At 41.2% G+C, this 17843-nt stretch overlaps 1 protein-coding gene across 7 annotated transcripts in view; it reads left to right on the top strand.

The window, feature by feature from the left end:
• Positions 1–9203: 9203 nt before the first annotated feature.
• Positions 9204–17843, top strand: part of LOC110513298 (protein mono-ADP-ribosyltransferase PARP14) — a 36060-nt gene continuing 27420 nt past the window's right edge. For 4 of the 7 annotated variants that reach the window (XM_036939067.1, XM_036939068.1, XM_036939069.1 and 1 more), the window contains exons 1-2: positions 11122–11376; positions 14439–14542. In XM_036939067.1, coding sequence (XP_036794962.1) covers positions 11193–11376; positions 14439–14542 — 288 coding nt within the window. In that variant the 5' untranslated portion in view covers positions 11122–11192. Of the gene's footprint in view, positions 9223–11121; positions 11377–14438; positions 14543–17843 lie in introns of those variants that run through there. The other 3 variants (XM_036939071.1, XM_036939072.1, XM_036939073.1) reach the window with 3 other exon arrangements.

A 17843-nucleotide genomic window follows, 5' to 3' on the forward strand; every position in this document is an offset into this window, starting at 1 on the left:
GAATGGGTGGAGGCAGCAAACAATGTACCAGGCCAGCTGTGATTTACAACCTGAATGCAGTATTTGTTGGACTACCAAGAAATGTATTGGTGGATTATATTAATCACGCATTGAACTGCATCCAGGTCATGGAATTTGGGGGTAAAATATAACCTATTTGTGAAACTTCTTATAAAGTTGGTTTGGTAGCACAAACACGTAATTTGATATTTTTACTGAGATTATGATTGTCTGTTTGTTTCATATCTTCCAAGGAGATAAATGTGATTTGGCCATGAAAAAAATACCATTGTATGTTTAACCAACACACCAGTAGAGTGGAGGTTGCTTCTATAGTACTTTTCCATATCTAATTTGCAATAACTTTATCATTCAATTATCATTTTACAAGATATTACCCAAGCTAATTTCAAGTTAATAACTTAATAAATGCTGCCACTTTGAAACATTTTTCTATATATATATATATATATATATATATATATATAGTGTTCATAAATTCACCTTGGCAATCTACTCCAATTTTAGAGCGCAGAATAATTAAGGAATTTACAAAACGCCCTAAACTTGGTTGTTCTGACAGGTGTAAGTAAACATCTGCCTAAAATATGGAATACAAAGGGTTAGAGAGTGTTTTTCTCTTGTTTACTGTATGTCTGTAAGTAGCTAACAAGCTAGCCAACTTTAGCCAGTTAGCTTGTGTGCTTGACTGCCATTGTGAGGTCAGAATGCTCGGATCAACCCTATTCCAAGACTCAAAGCTCCAACGCTACTCCAATCTGACAACGTTCTAAATTTACAAACGCCCAGAGCACACTCTGAGTGCATTCTGACACTCTAGAGTGAATTTACAAACGCCCAGAGCACACTCTGAGTGCATTCTGACACTCTAGAGTGAATTTACAAACGCCCAGAGCACACTCTGAGTGCATTCTGACACTCTAGAGTGAATTTACAAACGCCCAGAGCACACTCTGAGTGCATTCTGACACTCTAGAGTGAATTTACAAACGCCCAGAGCACACTCTGAGTGCATTCTGACACTCTAGAGTGAATTTACAAACGCCCAGAGCACACTCTGAGTGCATTCTGACACTCTAGAGTGAATTTACAAACGCCCAGAGCACACTCTGAGTGCATTCTGACACTCTAGAGTGAATTTACAAACGCCCAGAGCACACTCTGAGTGCATTCTGACACTCTAGAGTGAATTTACAAACGCCCAGAGCACACTCTGAGTGCATTCTGACACTCTAGAGTGAATTTACAAACGCCCAGAGCACACTCTGAGTGCATTCTGACACTCTAGAGTGAATTTACAAACGCCCAGAGCACACTCTGAGTGCATTCTGACACTCTAGAGTGAATTTACAAACGCCCAGAGCACACTCTGAGTGCATTCTGACACTCTAGAGTGAATTTACAAACGCCCAGAGCACACTCTGAGTGCATTCTGACACTCTAGAGTGAATTTACAAATGCCCAGAGCACACTCTGAGTGCATTCTGACACTCTAGAGTGAATTTACAAACGCCCAGAGCACACTCTGAGTGCATTCTGACACTCTAGAGTGAATTTACAAATGCAAATCTCTTACATTACAAAATCTTCTCATTTGTAAGAATTTTGGCATTTCATTATCACCTTAAGATATTAATCAAAATCTGAATAAATCTATCCCAAGCTTAACCCTAATCAAAGATAATTTAATAAATGTTGCTACTTATATGGCAGGCAAAAACCTGAGAAAAAAATCCAAACAGGATGTGGGAAATCTGAGGTTTGTAGGTTTTCAAGTCTTTGCCTATTCAATATACAGTGTCCATATTGCACTTCCTAAGGCTTCCACTCAATGTCAACAGGCTTTAGAACCTTGTTTTAGACTTCTACTGTGAAGGGGGAGAGAAGAGCTGTTTGAATCAGGTGTCTGGCAGAATGCCATGAGCTAAGTCAGGAGTGCTGCTGTGAGAGTTAGCTGCGTTCCTTTTCATTTCTAAAGACAAAGGAATTGTCCAGTTGAAACATTATTGAAGATTTATGATAAAAACATCCTAAAGATTGATTCTATATATCGTTTGACATGTTTCTACGAACTGTAATATAACTTTTTTTTTACTTTTCATCTGAACTAAGTGATCACACATTGAGCATTTGGATTACTGGGATAAACGTGCAAACAAAAAGGAAGTATTTGGACATAAATGATGGACTTTATCGAACAAAACAAACATTTATTGTGGAACTGCGATTCCTGGGAGTGCATTCCGATGAAGATCATCAAAGGTAAGTGAATATTTATAATGCTATTTCTGACTTTTGTGACACCTCTCCTTCTTTGGAAAATGGCTGTATGTTTTTCTGTGGCTAGGTGCTGACCTAACATAATCACAAGGTGTGCTTTCGCCGTAAAGCCTTTTTGAAATCAGACACTGTGGCTGGATTAATGAGAAGTTTATATTTAAAATGGTGTATAATACTTGTATGTTTCAGGAATTTTATTTATTGGATTTGTTGTTTTGAATTTGGCACCCTGCAATTTCACTGGCTGCTGACGCTAGCGTCCCACATATCCCAGAGAAGTTTTAATGACTCCAACCAAAGCGTATGTAAACTTTAGACTTCAACTGTACATACCTATTTGAAGGTTTGTGTCGAATTTGAATCGGGTTTTTAGGGCGGTGCTAAAGTGATCTTCAGAAGTAAACAACGTATTTTGAGAGTCATGATAGCTTGCATTGATGATGCAAAAAATGACTAGGTATCCCCCTTACCCTGTCCCTGTCTTTTTCTTGTTTTTAAATGGTGAGAGAAGTGCTGCACCTGGTGGAGAGAGGCTGTAAGACAGAATTAGTTGCTCTATGCGTGCTGTACGTTACGCCATGACACGTCACGATGTAACATACATCGTTGGAGGGGTCAGTTTTTTTCAACTTTTCTCCAATACTATAGAGCCATTACCATGTTAATCAACGCTTGAATAGAAACATAGAAACCTCAGATTTTGATGTCAACATAGTCGCTACAGTCCCATTAGTTTTCTTTGCAGCCTAGTTTGAATGTCGCGGTTGCGCACATTTGTACGGAATGGGGTTAGCGGATGTTACTGAGTAAGAGCAAGCGTAATTAGCTATACAGCCTGATAGTACCAGTGATGGTGTAGACCTAAATCAGCATGTTGTTTGTGCAACAGTATCTTCTAAATTAAAGAGGTAAATGCAAAGCAAGTATATGTTAACTACATGTAGCCAAAGTAGCTAAGAGAAAACATTCAATGTAGCCAAAGATTATCGGGTCCCTTAGGAAACACTTATCAACACTTTAGTTCCTACCCTGTCACAATAACTCCTCCCTGGCATTTTCATTCGTTGTCATGTCAAACAACACTGTATTAAAAGTGTCCACTATTATATTCAAACTATATAATTAGAATATACATTCTATTTTCGTGATTCCAACAGTTAACCCAAGTGTTTTGCTCTAAATCGCAAGTCAAATTGCAACATTTGGTTAAAAATAAGGCACAGATTGCTTGCCCATATCGTGCAACCCAACCCAAGTGTAGAAATGATCTCATATGCAGAAAATGATGAAAAGTATGACTTTTTGGGGTTGAAGTTGAATTGAACAGTATGAAACAATCAGAATGGAGAAACATCCATTGAAATCACTTAGAATGTATGTGTTGCCACCCTAGGGTCACGCACTACTCAGGGCAGATTTAGAAATGTTATTATTAAAAAACATAAAATACCATCATACCGTAAAAAAAAAAAAAATACTGTGATATAATATTTTGGCCATATTGCCCAGCCCTAGTACTGTATATAGTATCTATGTCTCTAAACCTCTGACCATTGATAATATTCTTAATTGATTCCAAAACCTTTACTTTCAATTGACCTTTTGTTTAGCCCACCACCTAGGTTACTGTTGCAACCTCTGTCTACATTTTACCAGGAAGCCCAATTCCCCATTCAAACCACTGGAGAAAACCCCAAACAATGATCTCCAACTGGGTTTTTAATACACAATGAAATTCATTACAGTCTACCCGTTGCTAATCAGGCCAATCTCGGGTATGTTGTGGTGGATTGTCATCATAATTGCTTCACGGGAACCTGGTAAATTAAGTTTGTAGTGTAGCTAGCCACTAGCTGGCTCTGAATGCACTAGTGTAACCATCTAGCAAACAATGTGTTGTGTCTTTGGCTATGCCGGATTAAGTGATATGACATGCTATTCTATAAAATAATTTCTCCGTAATTAATATTACCTGATTAAGCTAATCATGTAAATGTAATTAACTAGAGAGTCGGGGAACCATGAAATAATATTTATAGAGCTGTTATCTTCCGAATAAACTCTTAAAGGCCTAGTAATATTTGACATCAATAGCAGTCAATATTAATCGTCATCTTAATTCAGTCTCATCTGAAAGTTGTAAATTCTTGGTTATCTGCACGAACCCTGGCTCCCAAGTTGAATCAGCAATACAAAATTGGGTTTAATCATTTATTTACTAAATACCTAACTAATCACACAGAATTACACATACACATAATTAAATCATAACTTGATTACAAATTATGCCATAAAGGAAAACGTCCCTAGCGGGCGGAACAGAGATGACAGCTTGTTACACAAAAGAAAAGGGGCTGGGTTTGAGTGAAAGAGCGGGAACACTGAGGAACAAAATGAAGAAGCTGTGCTATCGTAAATACAGTATCTTATGCATTCTAAATTACCACCCATTTGGAAAGGAAAATGCAATAAATATTTACTCTGAGCTGCGCTTCGGTAGGTTGGTGGTAGATGGAAGGCCGTGTTGCCCAACCGAGTCCTTTGAAGAATGTCTCTGGTGGTCAATTGGATACGTTGTAGTAACGTCGTTGTGTGATACCATTCGCAACCAAAGCTCACGCTGATATTGGCTTCATTCTGTAGGTATTATCTGAACCATTCTGACATCAGACCGTCGTCCTCACATCTTCGGAACAGGAGGTTATATTGTCGTCAAGGCTTTATATAGGAAGGGAGAAAAGGAGTGTGTTTCATAGTTTACAAACGATGTCTCTTCACATGGGCGGGCCACTGAGTGAGCAGAGCCCTATCTTATCATATCTCACATTTTAGAAGCTAAAATCACATTTCAACCCATCACAAAACATTTCATATTCAAGCATTTAAGTTGAACAACAATTCCACGTGAATCTGATAACTCTGATGTGTAGACTTTCCACGAACTGACATCATATTCATTAAGTACCACCGCATATGTTCAATTGGTCTGATTACCAGAATATAGTTCATTTCCCCCCACCTTCTGATGTTCCCAGAATCTCTATGTTAACCAAGGGTTTTGCAAATGTAACATCAGAAGGGTAGAGAGAGGAAAAGGGGGGGAAGAGGTATTTATGACTGTCATAAACCTACCCCCAGGCCAACGTCATGACAGTGGGTTCAATCTTGCAATTAACCTGCATGTTGCAAATTAACCTGCATGTTCGCAGAAACCCTGGTAGGCAAATTAAATCCACTCCATGGCTGGACAGCAGATGTCCAGTTGGTGATCGCTGTTGCAGTCCCCCCTCTGGTGTGGTCGACCCTGGTAGGGTGTCTGCAAAGGAACAAGTCAGCTCCATGGCTGGGCAGCGGATGTCAGGATTGGGATCGCCGTTCCGGACCCGTCGTCTGGTCGTCCAGACTGGAAGATCTGGGCAGTAACTTAGGCAGATGTTAACAACGCACACTCATGAAATATATCATTACATTTCCTCCCAAATGAGTGGCATTGTGGCACTAACTGATGGTTGTATGGGGAAGTTGTTTATGGCTCTATCACTTTCTATGTGCCGAAGAAAATGAAACAAAATGAACGAAAGCATAAACAAAACAAAATATAGTTATGCCCCCTTAATCATCTAATTGGACTGTATTCTATCTACGTCCATGGTCTTGGCAAAATGACCCTATCATGGCATTGTCTAATGTCATATCTAGGGCTTTCCTAATTTGCGGGTGTTGCTTAGGGTACTATTCTAAGTTGATAACTTAGCTGTAAGGCATTCGTTTTGGTCAGTCTACAGGGATGACCTATGGACTTCTGGGAAGAAAACTGGTGAGTGCTGTAGCTGTAGAGTTAACGGCCTCAAAATAAATGTTCAACTTTACTAAGGCTGGTATTTTGCTCGGACCCTTAAGGCAATCATACAGATATTATCCCATGTATCCATGAATAAAGAGCACTGACATTATTTTTGCAGCTGAGGTTTCATTGTTGGTTGGATCTCGTCACCGTTTCTGTCATGCACCAGTTCACCACCGGCCTGTAAAGAACCCTCAGACTGGGGCCAGGTCTTTAATCTACAGATATTTCATGCACCCATGCACGGTTTTGGTGTCTCTGTCACGATCGTCGTAATGATGAGACCAAGGCGCAGCGTGCATAGAGTTCCACATATTTTAAGAAACTGAAACTCACTGAACAAAACAACAAACAACCAAACTAGACGTGAAGCTACTGGTGTGCACTAAGGCAACTATACATAGACAAGATCCCACAACACAAATTAGGAAAATGGCTACCTAAATATGATCCCCAATCAGAGACAATGATAAACAGCTATCTCTGATTGGGAACCATATCAAGCCAACATAGACATACAAAAACCCCTAGACATACAACAACCCTAGACTTACAAAAACTAGAGTACCCACCCTAGTCACACCCTGACCTAACCAAAATATACAGAAAAGCAGAGATATCTAAGGTCAGGGCGTGACAGTCTCCATGGAACGACAGAAAAAGATATTGAGATCTGGACCAAACTGTCACAAGAACTTTCAATCCCCATGATAATAACTAACACCTATTTAAGCTTTGACCAATCCCCGAGGTTTGTAAGACCCTGGGTTTAATAATAATTAGGCAAAGACTCAGTTTATGCAAAAGGTCCGTAAAGCTATTCACGAGAACGTTCTGAAGTCCAAAATACAAAGACATGCCGTTTTATAACTCACCCTCTCCCTACCTCCTACACGCACATACAGACACACAAACAGTAGGTGGGATGTATCTTTCCCCATAGTTCTCACCATTCGTTTATCACTACAAAGCTGGCAGTTCCATCCTCCCGAGATTAGAGGGACCTTGACAGGACTCCCTTTCCTGACGTAAGTTTCTCAGAGTTCTAACCAGGTCAGGTCATGCACAGTTTAATTGTTCTCTGTATTTTCTTAGTCACACACACATTTCTACTTGTCTCGACCAAACCGTATTAGACTGAAGTTTATCATTCTAATTCATTATACATATTACATAATCGAATAATTACTAATAGTTAAGTTTGTCTAATTATTCATTATACATGTTACATAACTTGTTATGGCTGGGGGCAGTATTGAGTAGCTTGGATGAATAAGGTGCCCAGAGGTGCCCAGAATAAACTGCCTGCTACTCAGTCTCAGTTGCTAATATATGTATATTATTAGTATATTTGGATTGGAAACAATCTGAAGTTTCTAAAACTGTTTGAATGATGTCTGTAAGTATAACAGAACTCATATGGCAGGCAAAAACCTGAGAAACAATCCAAACAGGAAGTGGGAAATCTGAGGTTTGTAGCTTTTCAACTCATCCCCGATTGAAGATACAGTGGGAAATTGGTCATCTTGCACTTCCTAAGGCTTCCACTAGATGTCAACAGTCTTTAGAACCTTGTTCTTTAGGTCCTTTAGAACCTTGTGAAGGGGGGCCGAATGAAAGGGGAATGAGTCAGAGGTCTGCCAGCAGCCATGAGCTGACCATGCGCGTTCATGTGATAGTTAGCTTGCTTTCCATTGCATTTCTACAGACAAAGGAATTCTCCGGTTGGAACATTATTGAAGATTTATGTTAAAAACATCCTAAAGATTGATTCTATACTTCGTTTGACATGTTTCTATGACATGCAACGGAACTTTTTGACTTTTAGTCTGGCCGTCTGCTCACGCGTCATGAATTTGGATTACTGGGCTGAACACACTAATAAAAAGGAGGTATTTGGACATAAATTACGAACTTTATCGAACAAATCAAACATTGATTGTGGAACTGGGATTCCTCGGAGTGCATTCTGATGAAGATCCTCAAAGGTAAGTGAATATTTATAATGCTATTTCTGACTTCTGTGGACTCCACATGGCGGATATTTGTTTGGCTGCTTTGGTCTCTGAGCGCTGAACTCAGATTATTGCATGGTATGCTTTTTCCGTAAAGTTTTTTTAAAATCTGACACAGCGGTTGCATTAAGGAGAAGTTTATCTAAATTTCCATGTATAATAGTTGTATCTTTTATCAATGTTTATTATGAGTATTTCTGTGAATTTGTGTGGCTCTTTGCAAAATCACCACGTTTTGGAACTACTGAACATAACACGCCAATGTAAAATTAGATTTTTGGATATAAATATGCACTTTATTGAACAAAACATACATGTGTTGTGTAACATGAAGTCCTATGAGTGTCATCTGATGAAGATCATCAAAGGTTAGTGATTAATTTTATCTCTATTTCTGCTTTTTGTCTGGAAAAATGACTGTTTTTTCTCTTTGGCTGGAAAAATGGCTGTGTTTTTCTGTGACTTGGCGGTGACCTAACATAATCGTTTGGTGTGCTTCGCTGTAAAGCCTTTTTGAAATCGGACACTGTGGTGGGATTAACAACAAGATTACCTTAAAAATGGTATAAGATACTTGTATGTTTGAGGAATTTTAATAAAGAGATTTCTGTTGTTTGAATTTGGCGCCCTGCAATTTCACTGGCTGTTGTCATATCGATCCCGTTAGCGGATCTCAGCCATAAGAAGATAATCTAATAATTACGTTTCAGGGTGGAATTCTTTAGTCATTACCTTAAACATATAAATTCCCTTATCAACAACCCCCCCCAAAAAAACAATTATTTAAAAATATATTTTTTAATTTTCTAGCAAAACAAGTGGGGCTCAAAACAGGTGGGTCTCTGCCCCACCTGCCCGGAATAACGGGTCGCCACAGAATGGCAGAAGCATAATTATTTTCCGTGCTGGTTGAGCTCGAAAAAAATCCAGATTTTCGTAAACTAAAAAACAAGTTGGTTAAATATTTTCAAAGTAAAAAGTCATCCAACGTCGGTAATTGTCTAGTTGAATATGAAATCTCAAAAGGACAAGGAGCAGTTGTGCAGTTTCGGACTGCAGAGGGTAAGTTATAAAAAGTCAACAAAAGAAATTATACAAATTAGGTTATGATGCTTTATCATAGATATTCTAAATGATGGAAAGTAAATACAAGAGGCTTTAATGAAAGTAAAGTATGAAATAATACAAAGTAAGAAGCCCTTGATTCTCATTCAATTCAAATGGGAAAATCTTATATAAATCTGCATTTTTGTATTTGTTTTTTAAACTACTGTACTTGTAAATAAAAAAAAGTATGTGGACACCTGCTTGTCGAACATCTCATTCAAGGCCGAGACTGAAGCATGAAAAACAGCCCCAGATCATTATTTCTCCTCCACCAAACTTTATAGTTGACACTATGCATTTGGGCAGGTAGCATTCTCCTGGCATCCGCCAAACCCAGGTGAGGCGTGATTCATCATTCCAGAGAATGCGTTTCCACTGCTACTGAGTCCAATAATGGCGAGGTTAACACCACTCCAGCCGACGCTTGGGATCACGCATGGGGATTTTAGACCTGTGTGTGGCTGCTTGGCCATAGAAACACATTTCATGAAGCTCTAAATGAACCGTTCTTGTGCTGACGTTGCTTCCAGAGGCAGTTTGGAACTCGGTAGTGAGTGTTGCAACCGAGGACACACCATTTTTACACGCTACGCGCTTTAGCACTCTGTGGTTGTAACGGAGCGCAGGCATAGGACACACTGCACCCTCCCAGTGCCCTGGAGACACAGCACGCAGCGCCGGCGCAGGATACGGGGACGAAACGGCGTACTGGAGACCAAACACGCTGGGCTGGCACAACACGCCCTTGCTGGATGCACACTCTCGCTTGGCACTTGTGGGGGGCTGGCCGACACCGTGCGCTTGACCGCATAACATGGTGCCTGACCAATACTGCGCTACTTTCAGTAAGCACGAGGAGTGAGCTCAGGTCTCCAACCTGACTCTGCCAGACTCCCCGTGTGCCTTCCCCCCAAAAAAATATTGGGGCTGCCTGTCGCGCTGCCGTGCTGCCTCCTCATATCGCCGCAGCTCAGCTTTCCCCAGCCTGTGCCCAGGGTCCTTTTCCATCCAAAATCTCCTCCCATGTCCATGAGTCCAGAGATTGCTGCTGCCCGATACAACGCTGCTTGGTCCTTGGTTGGTGGGTTATTCTGTAACGGAATTCTTAGTCCTCCTCTGAGGAGGAGTTTGAAATGTCGGACCAATGCGCAGCGTGGTATGTGTTCATGATGATTTATTATACTGAACACTGAAATACAAAATAACGTGAAAATAAACGAAAACCGAAACAGTCCTGTAAGGTGCGTAAAACGCTAAAACAGAAAATAATCAACTACCAAACACAGGTGGGAAAAGGCTACCTAAGTATGATTCTCAATCAGAGACAACGAACGACACCTGCCTCTGACTGAGAACCATACCAGGCCAAACACATAAACACAACATAGAAAAAAGAACATAGACTACCCACCCCAACTCACGCCCTGACCAAACTAAAACAAAGACATAACAAAGGAACTAAGGTCAGAACGTGACAGTGTTCCCATTCTGTGAACATGTGTGGCCTACCACTTCACGGCTGGCTGAGCCATTGTTGCTCCTAGAAGCACTTACAGTTGACAGGGGCTGCTCTAACAGGCCAGAAATTTGACAAACTGACTTGTTGTAAAAGTGGCATCCTGTGACGGTGCCACGTTGAATGTCACTGAGCTCCTCAATACGGGCCATTCTACTGCCAATGATTGTCTATGAAGATTGCATGGCTGTGTGCTCGATTTTATTCACCTGTCAGCAACAGGTGTGGCTGGAAAAGCTGAATCCACTCATTTGAACGCGTGTCCACATACCTTTGGCCATGTGGTGTTTGAATGACTTGCGCTTTTGTAACATTTTGTTCTCATTATGAATAGAGCAAGAAGCGAAAGTGAAACTAGAACCAAGACACCCACCCTGCAGTAAATTTGTTCAGTTCGTGTCCAGCAGCAATGGCTGAATCATACTTATTTTCCGTGCTGGTTGAGCTCGAAGGAAACCCAGATATTCCTAAACTTAAAAACAAGTTGGTTAAATATTTTCAAAGTAAAAAGTCATCCAACGGCGGTGATTGTCTAGTTGAATATGAAATCTCAAAAGGACAAGGAGCAGTTGTGTGGTTCCGGACTGCAGAGGGTAAGTTATAAAAAGGCCAGTCATTTTTTCCACAAATTAGGTTATGATCTTTTATCATAGATATTCTAAATAATAATGGAAAATAAAAACTGTAGGGCATGACACTGTTCTTGTAAAACAAAAGTTTTTCATTACACACTAACATTTTGCACATGATTTCAAATAGAAAGTGAAACTGTATTTGCATGTTCTTTCTAGTTTCACTTTGAGCATACTTGGCAGACCTATACATCATGAGCTCAGCTTGTCTATCTTTAAGAAAATCATGATAAACCTGAAAAACAAGTTAAGATATTGTATAATGTTATATTGTTAATTAGTAAGCGAGCTGCTCTCTATTTTAATTGTATTTATTTACTTGCATGCCTCTTTGTTATTTCCTTTTAATATATGTTTATTTTGGGTCACGAACTCTGAACAAAAAATGATCTGCTTGAACTGGCCGATCAAGAAGGAGCTGGCTCAGGACCAATTTTCTCAAATATTTAATGAGATTAGAGAAGACATTAGGAGGGATCATAGACCATTCCTCGATATGGAGTCTTTCCAGATCCTTGATATCCTTCGTCTGTGCCTATGGACTGCCCTCTTCAATTCAAACCACTGGTTTTCAATAGGTTTGAAGTCTGGAGACTGAGATGGAATTCTAATTGGTCTACCACTGGCTAGGGTTGGGTTATAAACTACATCCTGTCTCTTTGTTCAAAGGAGAAACCATTGAGGACAGGGAATAATAAACATCTACCATCTGCTTCCCAGCATAACAACTATGATTTGATCTCTTTGAACAAACCTATTTTTCTCCCCCTGATTTGCTTTAGGGTCTGTGTTATTGAAGAATAACATCAACTCCTAACAGGGTTATAAAAAAATATCATCTTTGGCACTAAAATCACATTATGGAAATATACTGAATAAAACTATAAATGCAACATGCATCAATTTCAAAGATTTTACTGAGTCTCGGTTCATATAAAGAAATCACTCCATTTAAATAAATAAATTAGACCCTAATCTATGGATTTCACATGATTGGGAAAACAGATATGCATCTGTTGGTCACAGATACCTTCAAAAAAGGTAGGGGTGTGGATCAGAAAACCAGTCAGTATCTGGTGTGACCATCATTTGCCTCATGCAGTACGACGCAGCTCCTTCGCATAGAGTTGATTGTGGAACGTGGAATGTTGTCCCACTCCTCTTCAATGGCTGTGTAAAGTTGTTGGATATTGTCAGGAACTGGAAAATCCTGTCGTACATGTCAATCCAGAGCATCCCAAACATGCTTAATGGGTGACATGTCTGGTGAGTATACAGGCCATGGAAGACCTGGGACATTTTCTCCTTCCAGGAATTGTGTACAGAACCTTGCATGGGGCTGTGCATTATCATGCTGAAACATGAAGGGATGGTGGCGGACGAATGGCAGGACAATGGGCCTCAGGGTCTCGTCACGGTGTCTCTGTGCATTCATATTACCATCAATAAAATGCAATTGTGTTCGTTGTCCGTAGCTTATGCCTGCCCATACCATAACCCAACCGCCACCGTGGGGCACTTTGTTCACAACGTTGACATCAGCAAACTGCTCACTCAAACAACGCCATATCTGCAGTCTGCGGTTATGAGGCTGGTTGGAGGTACTGCCAAATTTTCTAAAACGACCTTGGAGGCAGCTTATGATAAAGAAATTGACATTACATTCTCTGGCAATAGCTCTGCTGAACATTCCTGCAATCAGCATGCCAATTGCACCATCACATCTGTGGCATTGTGTTGTGTGACAAAGCTGCACATTTTAGTGGCTTTTTATTGTCCCCAGCACAAGGTGCACCTGTGTAATGACCATGCTGTTTAAGCAGCTTTTTTGATATGCCACATCTTTCAAGTGGATGGATTATATTGGCAGAGGAGAAATGCTCACTAACAGGATGTACAAAATATGATAGAGAAGCATTTTGGCATATGGAACATTTCTGGGATATTTTATTTCAGCTCGCGCAACATGGGACCAACACATTACATGGTACTTTCCAGTGAAGAATGTCCTTGTACTTGGTAACATCCATTATTAATAATAATAATAGATGTTATGAAATGGGGCGGAAGTTTAGTTTTAGGACATAGACAAGAAGACTACCACACACTCAGGTGACACTCAGGTCAACACTCAATCCCCAGGTGACAGCACCAACCAGGTCACAGGCTGTGCTCTGCCAAGAAGCCTAATAAGCATAACAGCTGGTAGCATCAAGATGATTGGCATTCTGTGGCCAGAGGCCTCTCGTCCAGCCAGTGTTGGTGTTGTTTTTTTGTTACTTACCCTCTTTAGTTTAGCCTCATTGTTGTTTTGTTTTTATATATCTTTGTTTTGGGGTCACCACTTTGAACTAACAATAATCCACTTGGATTTGCTGACCAAGAGGCCAAGAAGGAGCTGGCTCTGAGGCAAGGTTGTTGTCTCCTGGGTACATGCATTCATCACCTGGTCGCATACGCTTACCTCTCATTTATGCACACACCAAATCAGGTTACAGACCATGTAGTTAGGCTTAATATTAATAATAATGACAATAATAATAATATAATTTCAATGCAATTATAGGTTGCATCCTTAATGGGTTAATACCATATACACAAAGATAGTGATCAATAAGACATATATTATTGAATTGTTTAATACAGACTATAATTCCCTTGTATAAACAGTGATAAAAAATCTTTCAAGATATCCCTCATTCTACATAATATTATAAACATGGGTAATACTATCTGTTGGATGACTCTGTCTTTGCATATAGAATGCTGTCTATAAATTTGAGAGGGGGTACATTTGGCCCCATTGCTCATCTTTATAACAAAGCAAGTGACATGGACACCATTTTGCTCTTTTTCAAATCTCAGAATGTCTTTAATCTGAGGGGAATTGCTACAAATTCCTCTCCCCTGAAGTAACAATTTGATATTATACTGAACAGTCCCACGTCTGTGATTTTTATTTACTAGTTTCAAACTTTGAAGCTTTAGTACAAGGCAAAAGTAATTTTCTTTTCCACACACAGTGAGGCAGATGGTTCTTGAAAAGCAAGAACACAAGATCAAGTTGGATCAAGGTGTGCTTAAACTGAATCTTCGTCTACCATCAGATGAGGTCACAATTGCACAGGTAAGCTTGGCCCCTCCCTGATAGTGGTTGCATTCCAGGCAGACAGTATTGCAGACATCATCTGCACAGTCAGGCATCAGATTGCTATATCATATGATGTGGTTACTGGATATGTTCATCCAAGATGGCGTAGCAGTGCAGATGTGTTTTGTTCATCCTCTCGTGTACTTGTGTATTTTTCGTCTTTTTTGTATATATTTCAATTTTATTTTCAATCTCTCTTCCATTTTAGTTCAATTATACCTTCCGGTAACCTGCCTCACCCAATGTGATTCGGAACCGCTATTATTTTTTATTTTTAGACCTTATAGCAAGAACCACCTAGCCATCAGAAGCTAACCAGCTAATTAGTGTGCAAGCTATTTAGTCATTGTTAACCGCTACTAGCGGGCTTTACCTGCTGCACAGATACCAGCCTTTTTTTTGCCAGCATAATACTCGCCAGCCTACCAGTATCGGACTGTCTCTCCACTACAACGCCGGATTACTGCCGTAATCCCTGGACGATTACTCCTGATCTTCACAGCTAGCTAGCAACCTCCGAGTTACCCAGTACCGAAGCTATCCCTGAGGCCCACCTCACGGGCCTACTCAGTTGTTCACCTGTGGCCAGAGGCCTCTCGTCCAGCCAGTGTTGGTGTTGTTTTTTTGTTACTTACCCTCTTTAGTTTAGCCTCTTTGTTGTTTTGTTTTTATATATCTTTGTTTTGGGGTCACCACTTTGAACTAACAATAATCCACTTGGATTTGCTGACCAAGAGGCCAAGAAGGAGCTGGCTCTGAGGCAAGGTTGTTGTCTCCTGGGTACATGCATTCATCACCTGGTTGCATACGCAAAACACGGCTAGAACACACTACTACACCGGATCCTTGCCTTAAGCTCTGGACCTTGGCACCGGATCACCGCTGCTACCGAGTGGCTAAAGTGGCTAATGCCCCTGCCCCGAAGCTAGCACCAGTTAGCCGTGAGCAGGGCGCAAACTAAATTACTACAACACCTCTTTCGCCATCTGGCTTGGATCCTTTGTCAACACGGCGCCCCGCCGCACCACCACGACTGGTCTGCCGACGAATACTCCATCCGCTGTGCCTTCAACCGGCCTCCGTCCGACCTCGTAGCAGACGCTTCTACTAGCCCCGGGCTACTAACTTTAAACGCCTTGTCGCCCGCGTGCTAGCGACTACTCCACTGCTTCCCTGTTCCATCTATTGCTGCCCCCTGGACCCTGTGATCACTTATCTACGTAGCTGATGCCTGCTGGACTGTCCATTAATCACGGTACTCTATTCTGTTTATTTTTTGTTTATCTGTCGGCCCCAGCCGCAAACTCAGGCTCTTTGTGTAGTTAACCGACCCTCTCTGCCCAGTCATCGCCATTTTACCTGTTGTTTTTAGCTGATTAGCTGTTGTTGTCTCACCCGTTGTTGTCTTAGCTAGCTCTCCCAATCAACACCTGTGATTACTTTATGCCTCGCTGTATGTCTCTCTCAAATGTCAATATGCTTTGTATACTGTTGTTTAGGTTAGTTATCATTGTTTCAGTTTACAATGGAGCCCCTAGTTCACTCATCATACCTCTGATACCTCCTTTGTCCCACCTCACACACATTCGGTGATCTCACCCATTATAAACAGCATGTCCAGAGATACAACATCTCTTATCATCACTCAGTGCCTGGGCTTACCTCCGCTGTACCCGCACCCCCCCATAACCCTGTCTGCACATTATACCCTGAATCTATTCTACCACGCCCAGAAATCTGCTTCTTTTATTCTTTGTCCCCAACTCTCTAGGCGACCAGTTTTGATAGCCTTTAGCCGTACCCTCATCCTACTCCACCTCTGTTCCAAAGGTGATGTGGAGGTAAACCCAGGCCCTGCGTGTCCCCAGGCACCCTCATTTGTAGACTTCTGTGATCGAAAAAGCCTTGGTTTCATGCATGTCAACAGCAGAACCTGAATCCGTAAACATGGGCACCCTCATAGACATTATCCTGACCAACTTGCCCTCCAAATACACCTCCACTCCATTTTGTCCGGACCTCTGGCAGTCTCTATGGGGGTACCACAGGGTTCAATTCCCGGGCTGACTCTTTTCTGTGTATATCAATGATGTCGCTCTTGCTGCAGGCGATTTCCTGATCCACCTCTACGCAGACAATACCATTCTGTATACCTCTGGCCCCTCCTTGGACACTGTGCTAACTAACCTCCAAACGAGCTTCAATGCCATACAACATTCCTCCCGTGGCCTCCGACTGCTCTTAAACGCTAGTGAAACCAAATGCATGCTTTTCAACCGTTCACTGCCCGCACCCGCCCGACTAGCGTCACCACCCTGGACGGTTCCGACCTAAAAATATGTGGACAACTATAAATACTTAGGTGTCTGGTTAGACTGTAAACTCTCCTTCCAGGCTCATATTAAACATCTCCAATCCAAAATCAAATCTAGAATCGGCTTTCTATTTTGCAACAAAGCCTCCTTCACTCACTCCGCCAAATTTACCCTAGTAAAACTGACTATCCTACCGATCCTCGACTTCGGCGATGTCATCTACAAAATAGCTTCCAATACTCTACTCAGCAAACTGGATGCAATCTATCACAGTGCCATCTGTTTTGTTACCAAATCACCTTATACCACCCACCACTGCGACCTGTATGCTCTAGTCGGCTGGCCCTCACTACATATTCATCACCAGACCCACTGGCTCCAGGTCATCTACAAGTCTATGCTAGGTAAAGCTCCGCCTTATCTCAGTTCACTGGTCACGATAACAACACCCACCCGTAGCACACGTTCCAGCAGGTATATCTCACTGATCATCCCCAAAGCGAACACCTCATTTGGCCGCCTTTCCTTCCAGTTCTCTGCTGCCAGTGACTGGAACGAATTGCAAAAATTGCTGCAGATGGAGACTTATTTCCCTCACCAACTTTAAACATCAACTATCTGAGCAGCTAACCGATCGCTGCAGCTGTACATAGTCCATCTGTAAATAGCCCACCCAATCTACCTACCTCATCCCCATACTGTTTTTATTTTATTTAATTATCTGCTACTTTGCACATCATCATCTGCTCATTTATCACTCCAGTGTTAATCTGCTAAATTATAATTATTCGCTCCTATGGCCTATTTATTTCCTACCTCCTAATGCCTATTGCACACATTGTATATAAACGTTATTGTTTTCCTACTGTGTCATTGACTTGTTTGTATTATTGGCTTGTTTCTTGTTTACTCCATGTGTAACTCTGTGCTTTATCTTGGCCAGGTCGCAGTTGTAAATGAGA

The sequence above is a fragment of the Oncorhynchus mykiss genome, chromosome 12, assembly GCF_013265735.2.
Source record: "Oncorhynchus mykiss isolate Arlee chromosome 12, USDA_OmykA_1.1, whole genome shotgun sequence".
Lineage (NCBI taxonomy): Eukaryota > Metazoa > Chordata > Actinopteri > Salmoniformes > Salmonidae > Oncorhynchus > Oncorhynchus mykiss.